At 45.7% G+C, this 19,298-nt stretch overlaps 1 protein-coding gene across 1 annotated transcript in view; it reads right to left on the bottom strand.

The window, feature by feature from the left end:
* Positions 1-18,197, bottom strand: part of PRKAG1 (protein kinase AMP-activated non-catalytic subunit gamma 1) — a 160,701-nt gene extending 142,504 nt beyond the window's left edge. Inside the window, exon 1 of the mRNA XM_078685813.1 lies at positions 17,942-18,197. Coding sequence (XP_078541939.1) covers positions 17,942-17,950 — 9 coding nt within the window. The 5' untranslated portion in view covers positions 17,951-18,197. The remainder of the gene's footprint in view (positions 1-17,941) is intronic.
* Between the last annotated feature and the right edge of the window lie 1,101 nt (positions 18,198-19,298).

Raw genomic sequence — 19,298 nt, 5'->3', positions numbered from 1 at the left:
GGGCGCGTCGGGGCTGCGCGTGCTACGTCCAAGCTGCGTCTCGAGCCGCGCGCACAGAAGACTAGACAGATGGGCAAGAAGGGACTCACTCTAAGAGCTGCTAATGCTGCAGAACTGCTTGGCGCGCGTAGAACGAATATTTATGTATACATATAAATGCGCGGGTGTGCATATGCATGAGCATTATAATAACTGAATGTCTATCTCAAAGGCCCTTCAAAGCAACAAAAAAATGAATGCAAATGATGCTCATGTAAAGCGCTCCAATACCGTTGGGTCGAGTTTGCGCTATATAAATCTGTAAAAAAAAAAATCCTGAGGTTTGTGGTATATTATAAAGTCGCCAGCACCACCAACAGCTTCAAATGAATATAACGGTGCATTAAGCAGTCTCTGCTGATAACTGTGACCTGCTGCCCACATTCATTTAACTGGGAGCGCTCAGTTCAGCAGCTCGTGTTGCTGAGGTCGGAGCATTTAAAACATGCCTTCTAGCTAGCAATAGACAACTCTCCCATTGAGTTAGTTTCAGCTGGTCACGTGCTGGTTGGTGGCACGGTCAGTAGCTGGCAGCTAACTAGCAGTGCAGCTTGAAGTAGTTAAAACCTTGAACGTTCCTGCACCGTGGCTTGTTCCGTTTCCCAGGCCCTTGTGCGTAGACACACGTGTAAGCTAGAAACTGAATTGAGGCACAAGGAACATAATCACTTTTGTTACGTCCTGTAGGTGAACACTGCCTTCTCTCTGATTTTGCACTTTTGTAATTGCAGTGATAAAATCCAACTTTGTTAATGGTAACCGGGCACTAAGCAAGGCTAACGGCCACGATTGCGGGCAAAGTGCTAATCTGTTATGTGATTCACAAACAATTCCATGCGTATTTTGTGTCATGCAAAACCAAAGTGAAAATGGAAATATTTATAAATCACTTCCCACTCGTGCACTTTGAGACTAGCAAATAAAGCATTTTACATCTGGAATTCTATTTTTTGCGACTCGTTCCCACTATGCGTAATGAGCTCCAAAACCCAAGAATGGTACAATCTGCCCGTAAACTAGTATTCAGTTAATAAACAAGACAGGGCACACATGCACAAAATGCCTCATTGAACCCAGCAGCAGTCCCCGTTGTTAAATCTGGCTCAGATTACAGTGTAAGCAATTGAAAGCAAGTGAAGTGCGGAGACATTAGGGGAACTTTCTTTCACCTGCGGTTCATTTGATGGAAGTCTCTGACCCAGACACGTTCATTCCAACACAGAGCTAACAAGTTTGTGTTAATCGATTTCGACAGCCGTGCATTACAAAAGAAATGCGCGGCTGCCGTTCTCGAACCTGAAGGTGCCTCAGGGAGAGAGGTAGGGGGCACAGACAGAAAAAATACTTAAGTGCAGTAAACACATTTTCAAATGTCGCTTAAAATAACCCCGTGTTGATCTGTACCTGCAGATTGCAGTGGTGCTCGTTAAAAAAGCGGGTGCCCACTCCGCTATTATCTTTAATTTGCAATGGGAGCCTAACCCGTATTGCAGCCGCCGTATTAAGGAAATCAATGCCGCAACCCGGCTCGGACAGGAAGTCAGGCAACCTGTGTTGGGACGGGGGCGGGGCCGCAAGAAGACAGGAAGCAGACGGGAGCCTGCCCCGCGCTCCTGTGCCCGTGAAGCCAGCCGGAAAAAGAAAGCGTGCGAGCCAGCGGTGCTCCCGTGCTCGTGGAGAGCCCAGCCTGCTGCTGAGCCTGCCCCGCTGATGAGAAAAAGAGCCCGGTGAGCAGGGACTCCTCGAGAACAGCGGGGGGAGTCCTGAGTCAGCCCGGTGAGTGTGTGCCACCCCGCATCAAGCGCCGGGAAACCCACTGCGGGTAGCTGTGCGCTATACAAGTACAAAAACATTTACATTAAGGGAGACAGGAGATGGGCACAGCGCGTGACTGCACGTGGTGAACGCACGCGTTCACATTTTCAGTCCGGCCTGCGCGTGCCCATCTCTTGTCTCGCATGAGAGGCAAGTCCAGACAATAGGTATCGCTGGCTATAGCGCTGCGTCACCAGGCGAGACCTAAAAAGGACGTGCAGGGCACATATCGGAGGTAGGATAAATACCCCTGTGTGCAACCATTACAGCACACACTGTATAGCTCAGACCCAAGCAGAGCATAATCACTTCTGTGCAACTCCTATAAGACACTGCAGGGCTGTGACCCCGGCAGCTCATACTTGGTTATCGATCTGCGCACCTACATGCAGCTACCACTCGCTCCCACAGGGCTCTAGCTCGGGCCCTGTCCAGCTCATTCTGGATCTATGCATGTGTGCAGCTCACACAGGACACCATAGGTTCGATCTATGCACCTGTGTGCAGTTCATGGACACTGCAGCATTCTCACCCAGGCACGATCTCGTAGGTGCCTACTACCAACTCATGGAAGATTTCTGCACCTGAAACTCGCACAAGACACAGACCCGGTATGAATCTCTGCAGGAGAAACAGAAATCCACACTGCATGAGCTATTTCTAGTGAAGTGCGATCTGCACTGGTGCCAGACCCTTGTGATTCACTCAAGTGATTCCAGGAAATGACATGAAAGGGGCACACATTCACAGCCCCTCATGCTTCACAGCCTCCCTGATAATTGTGAGTGAAGACTGGCAATTGTGGTTAGCTGTGTACCTGAAGCTTTTTCCGAGAAGAACTCTGAAACTATTTTGTTTAAGGGTGTTCCTATGACTTCAGGACATAGGAAGTCAAAACATCACCTGCCTGACAAGTGTCCAATTTAGATATTAAAATATGACAGTCTGTAAAATAATCAGCAGGGTTATTTGGCATTTGTGGAGTTCATATTTTTCTAAGTGCTTCTTTGAAAAAAAATAGGTTTTGCTTCAGGTAGAAAAATTGTTTCATTGGCAACTCTGGCATATTGACATGCTAAATCAATTGTATTGGTAATTGTAAGAAATTAGGTTATTATCCCGTGGGTACTCACCCCAAGTAATAATCACAGTCCTTTTCAGGGTGAATGAACCACTAGAGTCTCTAAAAAAAAACACAGTCACGCTCCTTTTTTTAGAGACAACTTGTCTAAAGAAAGTGGTACGACCGACATTACAGAGTAAGTGACGCATGGGTATTTTTACAAACTAGCATTTGTAATGCAATAGGTGTCGCATTTATGACACTCTAGTAAATGCGAGACCTATTGAATTGCAAATGCTTGTTGTACTGGTCACCCCGAGTGGGGCGGGTATGCCCAGACATGGGTCCAGTGCTCACAATGCCACTGGAGTCAAGCTATCCAGGTTAATGAGGTGTGATACACCAAAACCGGTCTTAGGACGCTTGTTAGCAGTCCGGGGAGTACCTGACCTGGCAGTTCGGGTTGGACTGTTCTCAGAGGGAGCAGGGTCAAGAATGAGTTGCATATGGCTGCGTCCAAAATAGAATGGCGTGGTGAGCAAAAAAAACTATAGATTTAGGGTGTACTAAGGGTGAATGCACTTCTTACACATTATCACCTGTGTCGAGCTGTGTATTTCTGTCTTGCATTGTATTTCTGTCTTGCATTATCATTTATCTGTGTGCACTTTCCTTCTCATACATTGTGTCCAGTTCTGTACTTCATTTCTCATACATTGTCTATGTAGAGCAGTGTACTTCACTTTTTTGCACAATGCCTGTGTCGAGCTATGTATGTCACTTCTCATACATTTCTACCCACCTATGCAGATTGGTGTACTTCCCTTCTCATACATTATCGTCAGCTCCGATGAAGAGACAATGGTCATCGACAGCAAAGAGAAAGTGGACAGACAACACCACTTTAATGAATACCATAATATCACTCGATGGTGAAGAGCCCCCTTTTGACAGGAGAGACAGCTTGAAAAGTTAATCTCGGCAACCTCTCAAGTGAGATCCTTACTGGATACAGTAACTCCATGTTACAAGCTGGTGTGAATCCAGGATGGGAAAGGAGACATGTGGGCTTGCACTGGACACTCCTACTACTTGGGACGTTATTATTTTTTTTTTTTAAGAGGTTTTATATAGCGCTGGCTGGACCCAGGAGTATCAGAGCGCTTTACAAGGTGTTTCCATACAGGTACAGTGTGTATAAGCACAGACAATGGAATAATAAAAGAGCAAGTCCACATAGGATACATGACATCTAGATAAAAAAGTAAAAACAATTTCTAGACACTAGGAGTAATACAAAATAGCGGTCACAGTTTGGCGGGAAGCCTCACTTAAGTATACAAAAAACATGTAAGAGAACTGAGGGTCATGAGGAGAGGAGGTAAGGTGATCAGATAGAAGGAAAGGGAGTTGGCCAGGCGGGTGGTCACAAGTCATATGCGGAGCAGCTAGGCGGGGTGATGCAGAGGGGCAAGGCTACCAGGGAGGGATTAGAAACCCCAGTATTTATTAAGGAGAAGAAGTTTGAGTTCTTTTTTGAAGCTGGGGTAGGACTGGTTACAGCGGAGGTCTTTTGGGAGGGCATTCCAAATAAGTGGGGCATTGCCTGAAAAGGAGCGCGACTGAGTGGAATTCTTTTTCTGAAGGGGGGGGATAAGTAGGAGGGTGTTGGAGCTTCTCAGTGATCGCGTGCAGCCTGCTTTGGTCAGTTTATTGGAGAGGTATGTCGGCGTGTTTTGGTGGAGGATTTTGTGCGTAATGCAGGCGGTTTTATATGTGGATCTACCTTCAATGGGGAGCCATTTAAGGGATTTAAGGGCGGGAGAGATGTGGTCAAATCGTTTGCAGTCCGTGATAAGCCTAGCCACGAGGAACATGGGCCGATCACGAGTGCTTAACCACGAATGGCACCCTAGGCTCACCGAGCCACAGAAAGCACTCCAGGGGCCACAAACGCAGATGGCACCCTGGGCCAGCAAAGTATTCGCATTACCCCCAACCCCACCAAGATACGGGCAACCCCAGACTCACAAGTCGTAGGAGAATCATAGACCCACTGAACCATATGGAACATCCCTTATCAGCTACTAACCCCAAAAGGACCTGCAAGCCAATAGCAGCCCAGACCCACCAAGTAACAGAGTAACAGAGCAATTTGGGCCACCTGAAAGTATCCAAGGACCTCCAATCCACCAACACCATCCCATGCCCACTGGGCTGCTGAAGGCACCTCATACTGACGCAGCACCAGTCCACTCGGCTGATGAAACAGCCTCTTGTACGGTGGGCCGCTGACAGCCAGGACACACCTAGTGCCAATAAGTGCCATTGGGAACTAAGGCCACAGAATACAGCTCTGAAAGCATCAACTTAGGTTTCCATAGCTATTTCGTATTATCACACTAGATTACACAATTGGAAACCAGGAATATTTCACAACAGGGACTGAAAAACACTCCGTTTCTGTCTGCAGGCTTGCAGTAGGGCGGGCTGGCCCACCTTCGCAGAGTATCGCCGTTTTCCAGGGGGGTGGCACTGAACAAAACACTCCTGGGATTGTTGCCTCTGCTTTTCACCGCGACTGAAGAGAAGATTCACGCTGCCACCCCTTCGACCTAAGCTTACAACCAACAACATGACCACACCCTACACACAAGCCTCTTGGAGTCCCGAGAGATTCCGTTTCAAGGGCAGCACAAGATGTTCACACAGAGCTACCGACTGTAACGCTTCCTGATCATCACAGCAACGTGCCAAGCCCACACTAGGCCTGAGAGTGGCCATGGCTGCCAGGCCCTCAGAGAGACCAGGGTGGGCACAGCACATACCCACGGAACTCAATGCGCGCACAGCACATATCCGTGGAGCTCACTGCGCGCACAGCACATATCTGTGGAGCTTACTGCGCCCACAGCACATATCAGTGGAGCTCACAGCGGCCACAGCACATATCAGCGCAGCGCACAGCTTCAGATCTGAGCAGAGCCGCCTTAATACTCCATCCTCTATAAAACGTTAACTGCAGGGTCGGATGATATAAAAACTAACATGAGGTGCTGCGAAGAGGCCAGTCTCAGCACTGCCTGCCACGTGTCAAACAATGCTCTCCAGTGTTTGGAGGCGCTGGGCTCGAGAGTAGAGCCCTCACTGCGGACTTGGAGCTTCGCCCGAGACCACCACGGAGTGCCGGCTTCCTGGGCGGGTTAACCAGCGGGACCACCATTTTACATCTGGCACCTTCAGAGACAGCAGGGTTGAGATCCGCTCATCTGGTCTTCAGAGACCACGGCTGAGATTAACTGACCACTTCACACTCTGTAAGATCCACTTATCGGACACCTTCACACACAGCACAGAGAGCTCCATTCACAGGGCGCCTTCAGAGACAGCTGGGGTAAAATATATCCGCGGTCACCCTGCTAGCCAACTAAGCTCTCGCAAAATCCAGGCCTCTTTAAGCATGCTTTATAGACCGCAAAGCAGCCTTTGACAAAGTCCTGAGAGCCAAGCTATGGGCAAAAATGCATTCCTGGGGTGCCCCAACCAAACTCCTGGACGCCATCATCAATTTGTATTCCCAGACGTGGGTTCCGGTCAGGAAAGGAGACAGGCACAGCATAACCAAAAAGTTCCAAACTCTTAATGGGTTAAAACAAGGGCGTGTGCTGGCACCCTGCCTCTTAAACATCTACACTGCCGACCTGAACAAACAACTAAGGTCAATCTAATCTGACCCCCCCCAAAACTGGGCAACGTCCCCACACCCAGTTTACAATACGCGGATGATACTGTGCTCCTCGCACAAATACCTGTAGGCTCGCAGCGACTCAACGCCAGACTAGGAGCTTATACCATCACGGCCCAACTAACCATCAACCACCAAAAAACAAACATGATGTGTTTTGCCAGACGAGTCAAAACAAAGGCAAACCGTAAATTTATCTGGCACTAGTATGGGCAACCCCTGTCCCAGGTAGACTCATACAAATATCTAGGTTTCCAAATAGACCGCAACCTTAATTTTAAATCACAATTGGGACAAGGCCGTACCAGAGCTCAACAACTGTAGTTTGCCTTCAGAGTCTTAAAGAAAAATCTCACAGGTTGTTCCACAGGTCATTTGCTTAAACCCATTTCAGCAAAATTCCTACCCTCGATTTCATACAGCTCAGAAATGTTAAACCTTAAAGACACCATCTCCTTAAACTCAGCACAATCAACCTTTTTTAATGTCCTGTTCTCAATCCCCCGACACATTTCACAATCCCAAATCCGACTGGAGTATGGACTAAGAAAGCAGACTCCTGACAGACAAGGGGCATTAGCCAAATATTACTGGAGAATGAGGGATGCTGAGGACAATACTCTTGCGCATCACTGCTGGGAGGAAATCGAGACCCAAGCCAGGCTAAATAACTTGACGTTCAGTGTTCTGAAGGATTTCCTCACGGCATTGCAGCTAGAGGAGGCCTGGCTCATCCTCCCCACCTATTCCAGTATCAAAACTGTAGTCAACAAGGCAATCAAACGGACCTCTTTATTAATAGACAAAACAGCCTTCTCAACAAAAAAAAAACACGCCGAGGCTGTGATCCAAGGCTACCAGCGGCTGAAACCCCAACCATACCTGCTAGACCACTTTTCCCCGGAGAAAAAGCACTACCTAACGTTACTGCAGCTGGGGTCATTTCCATCAAAAGACTTGACACCAAAATGGCAATGGCAATCCAAGGAATGCCGCTTGTGCGGAGGAGGGGACAAGTCTTTTCTACATTTACTATGCATCTGCCAGTCCCTGGCAGAGACCCGAAGAACGGTCCTCCGGGAGGTCTTTAGGAAGGAACAAATAAGGTCATGTAGAGTAGCCGTCATTCAATGTCTTGGAGGACTATTAATCCAACTGTCCTGTAGAGCCATACAATTCCTGAAAACCACAGCAACAGAAATGGAAAAAAGGAAAACATTAACTAACTTAATAGGTTTTAGTACAACCCATCCAGAAATTTACTTATGGTATTGTCTGTATGTTTTATACTCATCTGTTTTTATTCCAAAATGTACATTTCATGTATGGTGGTTTACCACCCTTTTGTGATTTTTTATGAAATCAAATAAAATTATTCATTCACCAGCTGGGGTGAATGCTACTCTTCTGACACAGTCAGAGACAGCTGGGGTGAGTTCCACTCTTCAGACACCTTCAGGGGCAGCTGGGGTGAGATCCACTCACAGGGCGCCTTCACAGGAAGCTGGGGTGAGTTCCACTCTTCTGACACCTTCAGAGACCGCTGGGGTGAGTTCTACTCTTGGGGTGAGTTCCCCTCTTCTGACACCTTCACAGGCAGCTGGGGTGAGTTCCCCTCTTCTTACACCTTCAGAGACTGTTAGGGTGAGTTCCACTCACACGGCGCTTTTGGTGATAGCTCCTGTGAGTTCCACTAATGGCTGCCTTTTCACACAGCACGGGTGAGGTTTACCACCCTTTTGTGATTTTTTATGAAATCAAATAAAATTATTCATTCACCAGCTGGGGTGAATGCTACTCTTCTGACACAGTCAGAGACAGCTGGGGTGAGTTCCACTCTTCGACACCTTCAGGGGCAGCTGGGGTGAGATCCACTCACAGGGCGCCTTCACAGGAAGCTGGGGTGAGTTCCACTCTTCTGACACCTTCAGAGACCGCTGGGGTGAGTTCTACTCTTGGGGTGAGTTCTACTCTTGGGGTGAGTTCCCCTCTTCTGACACCTTCACAGGCAGCTGGGGTGAGTTCCCCTCTTCTTACACCTTCAGAGACAGCTAGGATGAGTTCCACTCTCCTGACACCTTCAGCGACTGTTAGGGTGAGTTCCACTCACACTGCGCTTTTGGTGATAGTTCCTGTGAGTTCCACTAATGGGTGCCTTTACACACAGCACGGGTGAGGTTTTTAAAAAATATATATAATCAGCGCGAAGTAGACCAGAGAAATCGGGTATCAGAGCGCTTTACATGACCACCAGTTTCGTTACAGATGGACTCATTCATTTTTGTTAGGCACGGGGGGATTAAGTGATTTGCCCAGAATCACAGGATGTTGAGCATCGTTGCCGAGACTTGAACTCAGATCCCCAGATTCGAGGTCGACCGCTCTAAGTTCCACTGACCTAGTTGCTTGCTGTCTCCATAACTACAATAACTGAGTGCAGCCGCTGTGGTCATACAGTGAGTGATCGCCAGGTGTGTGAAGGAGGCACTGGTGCTTGCTAACACCACAAGGTGTGAAGCGTGGCGATGAAAAATAGAAGATACAGTTGGAATTGAAGTCCAAGGGAAAGCATCCTTGAGTCGTGAAACCCTAGTTCATCTACCATACCAGCAAGACAAAAGTACAACTTCGCTCTCTTGAGGCCTAGGCGAGGCTATTAGCAATTATTGAATTAAAAAAAAAATTCTAATAAAAACCGTTCACGAAGCGCATACTGGCGCACACAAGTATAAAAAATGTATAGCAAAAGCCTATCAAAACTAGAAAACGTGTTGGAATGTAAGCTTTTTTTTTTTAACAGTGTATTTTTTAAAGAATAAACATCCGCAACAGACAGTGCGTGGAAAGGGGGTGTGCGCCTCTGGAGTAAATTATTAAATAAACACATTAAAAGGGCAGGATCTGCCTCAACGTCAGTTACTGCATGATTCCTCAGGAATTAGGCAAAGCCTGTTGTCTCCGTGATCTAAACCCCTGGACTCTGTGAATTACATCATAGAGATGAATGTACCTGAAGCTGGAATGCAGCCAGCCCACCATCTGGCACACTGCGCGCCAATGCCCTGGTAATTAAAACAAGCGCGGCCGTAATCGATTCAACATGTGCACGCGTATGGAGGGACAAAAAGTGCACGCGCATGTGAACAGCCCGGCGCCATCTTGGTCCCTCCATACGCGTGCACATGCTGAAGTGATTACAAAAAGCCCTTGCATGGCGAGAACAGCGCTGTGCGCTGCTAACGCCTAGAATCACAGGATGTTGAGCGTTGTTGCCAAGACTTGAAACCAGGTCCCCAGCTTCAAGGTCGACCGCTCTAAGTTCTACTGACATAGTCGCTCACAGTCTCCATAAATACAATAACTGAGTGCAGCCGCTGTGGTCCTACAGTGAGTGATCGCCGGGTGCGTAAAGGAGGCGCTGGTGCTTGCTAACACCACAAGGTGTGAATCGCAGCGATGAAAAATAGAAGATTTTGTTGGAATTGAAGTCCAAGGAAAAGCATCTTTGAGTCGTGAAACCCTAGTTCATCTGCCATACCAGCAAGACAAAAGTAATAACTTTGCTCTCTTGAGGCCTAGGCGAGGCTATTAGCAATTATTTAATTAAAAAAATGTTTCTAATAAAATCGTTCACAAAGCGCATACTGGCGCACACAAGTATAAAAAATGTACAGCAAAAGCCTTTCAAAACTAGAAAACGTGTTGGAATGTAAACTTTTTTTTTTAACATTGTATTTTTTAAAGAATAAACATCCGCAACAGACAGTGCGTGGAAAGGGTGCGTTTGCCTCTGGAGTAAATTATGAAATAAACACATTAATAGGGCAGGATCCACCTTAACGCCAGTTACCGCATGATTCCTCGGGAATTAGGCAAAGCATATTGTCTCCGTGATCTAAACCCCTGGACTTTGTGAATTACATCATAGAGATGAAGTAGCCTGAAGCTGGAATGCAGCCAGCCCACCATCTGGCACACTGTGCGTCAATGCCCTGCTAATTAAAACAAGCACGGCAGTAATCGATTCAACATGTGCACCCATATGGAGGGACAAAAAATGCACGCGTATGTGGACAGCCTGAAGCCATCTGTGTCCCTCCATACGCATACACATGTTGAATTGATTACAAAAAGCCCTTGCATGACGACAGTAGCGCTGTGTGCTGCTAACGCCAGGCGAGACCTAAAAATGGTAGGGAATTCTAATAATTCAAGCAACAAAAAGGGAAACAAATTTAAGCTCTCTCAATAGATGGAGCCTTATTATTTCAAGGGAGGACAGTACTCCCACTAAAATTGACCTAAAGCTTCCAGCTCAGCAACAGTTAAAGCAAGCTCGCCCCTTTCCCTTGTGTGCCACACCCCAGACAAAATGAAGCACAAATATTGTCGAAACTGTACCAAATGCAACCAGTAGCTTAACCAGAGAAGTTCGAGTAGCAGAATGATTGCATTAAAACGCAAAGGTATTATAGCCAAGATGTACACTTAAGCACCAATGTACACTTAAGCACCAACTCAACTCACTGCATGATGATGAAGATCTTGCATCACTTATGTTCTATCCAGAATACACATCAAAAGGCCATGTTGTAATCTTAAATAGGGGAAAACGGTTATTGCTCCTAGGCCTGGAGTTGATTAACACAGCCAATATAGAATCAGCGGCATTTAGACCAGTTATATGCAAATCAATAAGAGTTAGGAAGAGTCAAGATGAGCTAGTTCATTTGCCCAATACGAATACATGTAATCAAAAAGAACTGCCTTGTAGTTTGAAGCCTCAAGTTTGTATTTGTGAGAAACCAATAGGTTTCTTAAGAAAACCCTCACCCACCAAACTAGTTGGTGGCATCCTTCATCATCGGGTCCCACCCAAGGTGCTGAGTGCACCCTGGGTGTGCTCCAACGCCTAAACTACAGCGGAGCGGGTTTTTTTGTGCAGTGTGGTGTTAAAACTATCTATAGGGTCCCTTTTATGATTTAATTTTAATAGTGGGCCCTATGACACTGTTAAAAATAAAGAGATGTGGACATGTGCAGAGCTTTGGGTTTGGACTCAAATATCCTACGGGTAGGTCTACATGTTTAAGCCAGTCTATTTAATATGCTGGCTTTTGTCAGGACCAGTGTGAAGAAGTGCATAAACCAGTCAAGGTTGAGTCTTCCAGACCGGATTGCGTAAAAAGTGTCACATGTGCTAAGGTACGGTTAAAAAAAGTGGAGGGAAAACAGTTGTTTCCTCCATTAATCCTTTGATTGTGCCATAGTGATTATGGTAGATTAGCCATAGACATGAATCCCACAAGGGGGCAGCGCCTGTAGTAACACTTCATCAAGGTCCACTGCCCTCTGCAAATACCTGTTGCGGTCTTGGTCCGGAATTCCGAGGATCCATTTAGACCAGGCCAAATTCAAGAAGTGAACTAACGGACGAAGATAGTCCTTGTGAACAGACAAACTAAAATAAACTATTGTCAGAGAAAGCAACTCTAGAGGTTTGGGGCATCCAAGTATTTGACCCTCCGTCCATCAGATATCCAAAGGTGTTCTCTTAAGTTAGCTAAAGAAAACCAGCTAAATATTCAGCAACTGACCATCCTTCTGAGAGAAGATCTGTCCTTATAAACGTAAGAGGAGCGGAGCTTATAGGCAACCCTTCTATGGGATTTCAATGTCTAGAAGCTTTCAGAAGAAAATCTGCAAACCCACCCAGAAGCGGGAACAAACAATTACAAAGGGAAATTCCAATCAGATAGGCATTAGCATTCCCAAAATAAAGTCTCCTAGGCAGCAGTGTCTGCCGAAATGCAATCTAGCTGTTGGGCTAACCGTGTGCTCTTGGAATATTATGAGGCTTAATAAAGTGCTCACAAGACCAGAAGTAATGAAGGACTGGTATCAAAACGATATAATATCCCTACAGGAGACTTAGCAGACAACTGATAACTGCTGGAAAGATGATAATGAAATATTTGCTTCCACCCAACCATTTACAAAAGGAGGACACCGTTCTGGCAGAGTGGCAATGCACATAAGCAAATGCCTGGGGGCAACAATTCCAACACTCTATACAGACGTTGATGACTTTGTATTAATTCAACTAGATTGTATTCTCTCTGCAACAAATCTCAATTTAACAATGATCATTTTTAATGTATATGTTAACCCACTATTGGTAAAGAAGTTGCACCTTAACAGTATTCTTTCAGTAGTAAGGGAGTGGATGAGCCATCCAGAAGCTATATGGTTACTGACAGGTGACTTCAACTCAAACCTGCTGGACTGGGCAAGCGCACCAATTTGGCAGAAAGTAGATGATGCAGAATGAGGAATTCTTACAGTAAAAAAAAAAAATTTAAAAAAAAGAAGAACAACAACTGCAAATTCGATAAGGCGGTTGCACTAGCGGCTACTCACCTGAATGACTTAGGCCTTCATAGCATCAATGGAAGAATCCTGTCTGATCAGGTGGCATCATACACCTGAATATCCCAAAATCAGATGTCAACCTTGGATTAAATTGTGGTCTCAGGGCAACATTTCTCCAGAGTTAAAACCTTTACAGTGATGCATACAGGTATCAGCAATCACACAATTTTAAAGTGCCAGTTAGAATACGGAGGTCGCCGTAAATAGTCATTATGATTATCAGGATCCCAGGAGGAATTAACACTAGTCTACAAAATTAGATGGAGACCACAGATGACATCTGAGTGAGAAACTCAAATGCTGTCTTGGGAGGATGTCGAACGAGTTTAGTAGCACGTATAGTAGCTGGCACATAGTAATAGAGACAATCTAGGATCATTTTCAATTCTTCAAAGTTTGCCCAGACATAGGAAAGTCTTCTATCAATAGTCCCCAAGGAGGTGAAGAAATTAGACTGCTGAAAAGAAAGTTAAACTTTACTGCAAGACAATTGGCACGTGATGGCTCAAACAAGCTAGAATCACCCTGTCTCAAATTATGAAAGAGTATAGGAGAAAGCGCTGGGATCTCAAACAACAATGGCAAGAGAATCAATGGCTAGAATTGTTAGAGGCCCCAAAATCTTTAACCCCCCTACATTTTGGCTCCTTACCTAACGGTTACTGAGATCAAATAATACACTGATCTATTTCAACATTACAGTAGCAAGGTGGTCCAGAAATATAGCTACAGCATATACTTACTGATCAAATGCACAGATTTCATCTAACTGCCAAATTCCTAAATTGGAATAACTTGGCACAAATGCAATGGCAAAATGCACTGTTATAGTGCCGCTAGACCACAGCACTGCCAACAGACAGCTTCCCCAAACGGCACTGCGCAGCATGTCAACGTCAGCACACGAGGCTTGCAACTCAGCACAAACGCAACAGTGAACAACATAAGTATAGTGCCGCTAGGCCGCAGCACTGTCAACAATCATTTTCCCAAACGGCACTGGACAGCGTGTTGACGTAAGCGCACAAAGACTTGTCGGGTACTGGGAAGATTGTACACCCAATATGGCTGCACGCACAGACATTACACACACACACCCAACACATGACAGTGTGCAATATGACATAACCTAAACGCACAGACATGACGAACACACCCCCAACACATGATGGTGTGCAATATAACATAACCTAAACACAACAGGAGCATTTAATGCCGCATTCCAATTGCTAATACTCCTTGCAGATAATGGTGAAGAATGGCTAACAACAGGGCACCACTGTTCCATATCACATGTCAATATCCAAAGGATGCTAGTTTGCAAAATGCAGTCGCAAACAGATAATGGATGCGCCAATAATATCAGTGAGTAGGAATTTGAATCCTCTTTCAGCAACCATGTTGCTGTAATCCTAGTGTTCAATTCCTCCTGAAGCGGTACACAACAGTTTCCCATCAGGTACACAAAAGGCACTCTGCAAGAGGACAAATACAAAGCTGTTCTGTATTTCCCAAAAATTATGAAAATCCCCCAAAAAGCACTGTAGGTTCTTATCTGGTGTTCCAACTGCTCCCAGCTAGTCGCCAAATTTGTTAAAGTCAGAAACCATATGATTTAAATGTAGATTTATTTAAAGTTGAAAAACCAAATAACAGTTTACAAGACACGTCCTGTCCAGGTCTCCTCACTCAAGCAACTGTCCTACCCAAGTCCCACAGAACACAACTTGGAACATGCATGGAATGGAAGAGAATCTACAAAAGTAAACACTACTTAACACTATATGTAATTATACAATATACATAATTACCAAACTGTAACAATACATAATATAAGACAGAAAAGAAAAATAATATAAATAATATAAGTGTCAAACGACAACTTCCACCCCATCCACCTTCCTGTTGTCCACTCCCATCAGATTGGTAAAGCCAATAGCTTGCCCATAGAGGGGCGACCTATTGACTTTGCCAATGTTTGTTTGCTTTAATGTCTTCTTTACACGTGGTAGTCGGATGCCAGTTGGCCTCTTCAGCAGAACAAAATTCTCACTCAAAGCTGCCTCTCAATCAGGCACTTTCCTAAATAAGACATCACATGGCATCTGCTTTCTCATTACCAAACTGAAAAGGAGAGTAATTATGCTAAATAAGCCATACATGTCAATCAGTTGCTTGCGCTCAACAAGAGCAGCCTATTCAGTCCTATTTTCTAATAAGAATTATACGCAGGAATTTGATGAATAATAAATTGCTGAAGTCATACCGGACATCACAAGACTAATCATATCACTGATAACAGCAAAACATATCACATACGGGCGATGGAACCATGTCATACGGGTTCTTTGTGAGTGGTATTTGCGCGCCAGGCCCTAAGAGAGACGAGTTGTGAAATTGTCTGCACATACGGAGCCAACATGAACAGTGCCTGCTTGATATGGTCAGTAAAACAAAGCCACGTTGATGGACAGGTCTGACAGTGAGAATTTGGAAGCTGTGGTTTGGTGATCCAGGCTGCGACTGCAGTGGTGTATGAGGAACCTTGAGGTTATAAGTGCGTATCTGAAAACATAGGGGATAGATATGTGGAGGGACAATGAATGGAGGGTGCACTATAACAGTTTTCGTAGATGTTTGAGGCCATCTGTATGTGGTGTTTTTTGTTGTCTTTGGATCAATGTAGCGAGATATACGAGGGCAATCTTAAGAGGTCTGTGAAGGATATTCGGTGGGGTCTAGAGATTGCTTGAGGTGACCTGTGATGTGACTAAGATTGGTCTGTAAGGGCATGTACTGTTCATAGAGTTATTGGTATGGTATAGCTGCAGATCTGTTGAGGGCATTGTCGACAATCTGTAGGTAGAATATATAGGGTTAGCTTGGGGTGTTCTGAGAGTGGATCACACAGAATGCTCAAAGGTGGTCCTGACGTGTAGGATTTTTTACAGCATGCTTGGAATGGCCTATTGGAGGCATGTGGGGGTATCAGAAAGGAGTACTTGGGGTGGTCGACGGGTTGCAGACTTTTGAGGTGGTCTGTGAGAGATGGCGATTTTAGTTTCCTAGTAAGAACTATGTAGCTGACAAAGTACAGAATATGGAGAGGGCTTTTGGGTTGGGGATGCTTTGTGGAGGTTTGTAAAGAAGTGCTGGGTGGTAAAATGTGATGTTTCATCTGGTCTTTGGGAAAACATATGGAGCTCTACAAGGCCATTCAAATGTATGTGAGGCATGCTTTGGGAGTCTGTTGAGATTTCGAATCATTCAAAAGAGTCTGGGCTAGTCAGTGGGGTTTGCTTTGTAATGTCAGAAGATGGTCTTGAGAGGTGTTAATCTGTAGGGGATGCTTGGGGTGGCTGTTCGGGGGAAGAATTGCTCTCAAACAGACCTCTACGTGCACCCCAATGGTCGATCTTTTTTGGTGGTGTGATGGATTTAAGAGGTCTGAAATGGCTTGTGTTTTTCAGAGTGGTCTATATGGATTATTTGCAGCTCTGCTGGGGGCATCTTGGGTGGGCTGCTGGCAGATTATGTAGGGAGAGTTGGGGTCTGTATAGAATGTTTGAAGGTAGTCCTCAAGTCTATTTTTAGTGCAATAGTGCATAGGTACATACATATATATATATATACACATACATACACACACAGATACCTCAGTCACTTATAACAACAGAACGGCACTCCGGGCAAAACTTAAAATTGAACTTATTTCAATATTTACAGCAAACTCTGTAGATCACCATGACGACACGGTGAAAAAAGCTGACCAAGCCGAGACGCACCCAACGCTGTCATGGTGAGCTGCAGAGTGCGCCGTAAATTTTGAAATTGAAATAAATACAATTTTACATTTTGCCAGTTCTGTTGTTATAAGCGATGGAAGTAGCTGGATGTTAATACGCCGGGCGTGTCACGTGCACCCCCGATGATCAGGTTGCACACCAGCTGTAAACGATGATCTGGATATATATATATATATATATATATATATATATATAGGATTCAGGGAAATATCAATATTTCTTGTTTGCATTATGGCACAGGCCATCCTTGGTCTTTGGCTGCTAGTGTTCTGGTTCAAGGAAGGCTCGGCAGTTCGGGTTGGACTGTTCTCACTGGAGCAGAATCAAGACTGATTTGCATGTGGCTGGGTCCAAACTGAAGTAGCAAGGTATGCAAAATAGCGTTGGATTGTGATGCTGTCCCGAGTAATTACTAGTGACTAAGATTATTTCACGCATTCCATCCATCACTTTTTGGATACTACAGGGCACCCTTGATACATCACTATTTTCGGGTTGTGTGGGGGGGATGCTTTAAGTGATCTGTAGGAGTTGACAGAAGCAGCCTCTGTGGGAGGATACGAGAGACAGATACTTTTTGTAATATCCACCGAGTTTCTAGTGATCGTTTGAAAGTGGTTAATGAAGGCTGTGTTGGACGCCAAGAGAGATCCGAAGGGCCTTCTGTGCTTTATTTTGAGTGACTTGTACAGAAAGTTGGGCAGCCAGTCACAATATGCGAGGAATGCGTGGGTTGCTCTTTAACTAGCGATTTATTCATTTGACTTCTCTGTATATTCGCGGTGGTATGTAAAGTAGATTGGTGATGAATTCCTGTACTAGCTGGTCTCTATTGAGTGTCCAGTAATTGGCAGGTATGGTATTTCGGGGTAGGTGTGTGGGTGCTAAATGGTCTCAAGAGACTGGTGTTTGCAGTTTAGGGAGAACCCTACTGGTTGTAAAGGTGGTTTGCTGTGCTGTGCTTGTGGGGCTTTTGGGAGTCACTGGTCTACGAGAAAACGATGTGATGGTTTGTAAGAACGTATGGATAGGTGTTCTTACCTCCTCCATGGTCACAGCTGCTCTGCCTAATGCTTCTACACTCTGCACGTCCACTGTGGAGTGGTCCAAACCGCCGAAAGCAGCGATTGGATGCCTCAAACACAAAACACTATACCGAGTCCAGAGCGAGGTGCGCTCCCATTGGACCCTGAGACCACGTCAGATAGGCGCGTGAAAGATGTCGGATCGCCCCAACTGATTGTACATGAAGTCCGTAAAAAAGGGCTCCCATCAGATAGCGTCCCCAACTCAAGATGGCCGCTGCGTGACCCGGAAATCAGCAGACGTTGCTGAACGTCAGCTACGCCACATCGCTTGAACATCGGTAATACTGTTGTCGGTAGAGTTAGAATAATACGTAAAACAAACTGTGAATAGCCAGCCCAGACGAAGTAGAACTTCTGAAGCGCGGTATCGTGTTAGCCTGTGCCAGCACTTCCAGACAACGCCATGGGAACACTCGCGTGCACCAAGCAGCGTTGTTCCTGTGCTATGTGCCGTTCAGACTGAACTCAACAAGAAACTGATTCAGTATACCAGACGCCATGCTAAAGCGCCTATGCCTTAACCCCGTGCCAGGCTGGCCACACTGTATCTGGTTCCTTGCACAAAGGGTACTGCTAAAACCAGTGCTTTAAAAGGAAAAAAATAAGTGCAGGTATCATACATGCCAACATTTCAGAAGAGCAAAGAGGGAGATTTAAAAAAAAAAAAATCGGGAAAATGGGGTCTTGAATCGGGTTACTGGCATGTATGGTCTTCGGAAGGGTGCTGCTGCAGGATTGGCCATTTGAAACACAAATGCTCGTTTTTTTGTTACCTTTCACAAGCATGGAGGCAATGGCAGGCAGAGAGAGGGTGATGCAAGTGGTGTACACTGGCCTGGCAAATTGCTGGCAGTGCATGCTCCCCCCCTCCCTCACCGCCCCACCCCCCTGTGTGACAGCCCGGGCTGAAACAGCTTCCTGTGCACACACACAGCCCTCCCCCCCTACTTCACAGGTCTTTAAAAGACCATTCAATTGTTAATGACGCTTTGTTGCTTTTTCACACCTTCTAGAGCCCCTGCATGGCCACTCTGACTATTGCTGGAAGAATTGGCACTTTACACAATACTAAGCCCTGTCAGCTGAAACCCAGAGGAATCGGGTTTTTGCTTGCAGGAATCGGGAGGCGGGAGACTAGCCTTGAAATCGGTAGTCTCACGCCTGAATCGGGAGGGTTGGCATGTCTGAGGTATTCACCAAATTGAGATGTGGACTAGGGGGGCGGAGCTATGGGCAGCGCAAAGGGGTCGGGGCAGGGGCACCCATTTAAGCATTCATGCACGCAGACGGGGCATTCAGTACATGTTTAG

The sequence above is a fragment of the Lissotriton helveticus genome, chromosome 1_1, assembly GCF_964261635.1.
Source record: "Lissotriton helveticus chromosome 1_1, aLisHel1.1, whole genome shotgun sequence".
NCBI lineage: Eukaryota > Metazoa > Chordata > Amphibia > Caudata > Salamandridae > Lissotriton > Lissotriton helveticus.
Note: the sequence above shows the minus strand (reverse complement) of the source record. Positions and strands in the feature narration are given on the sequence as shown.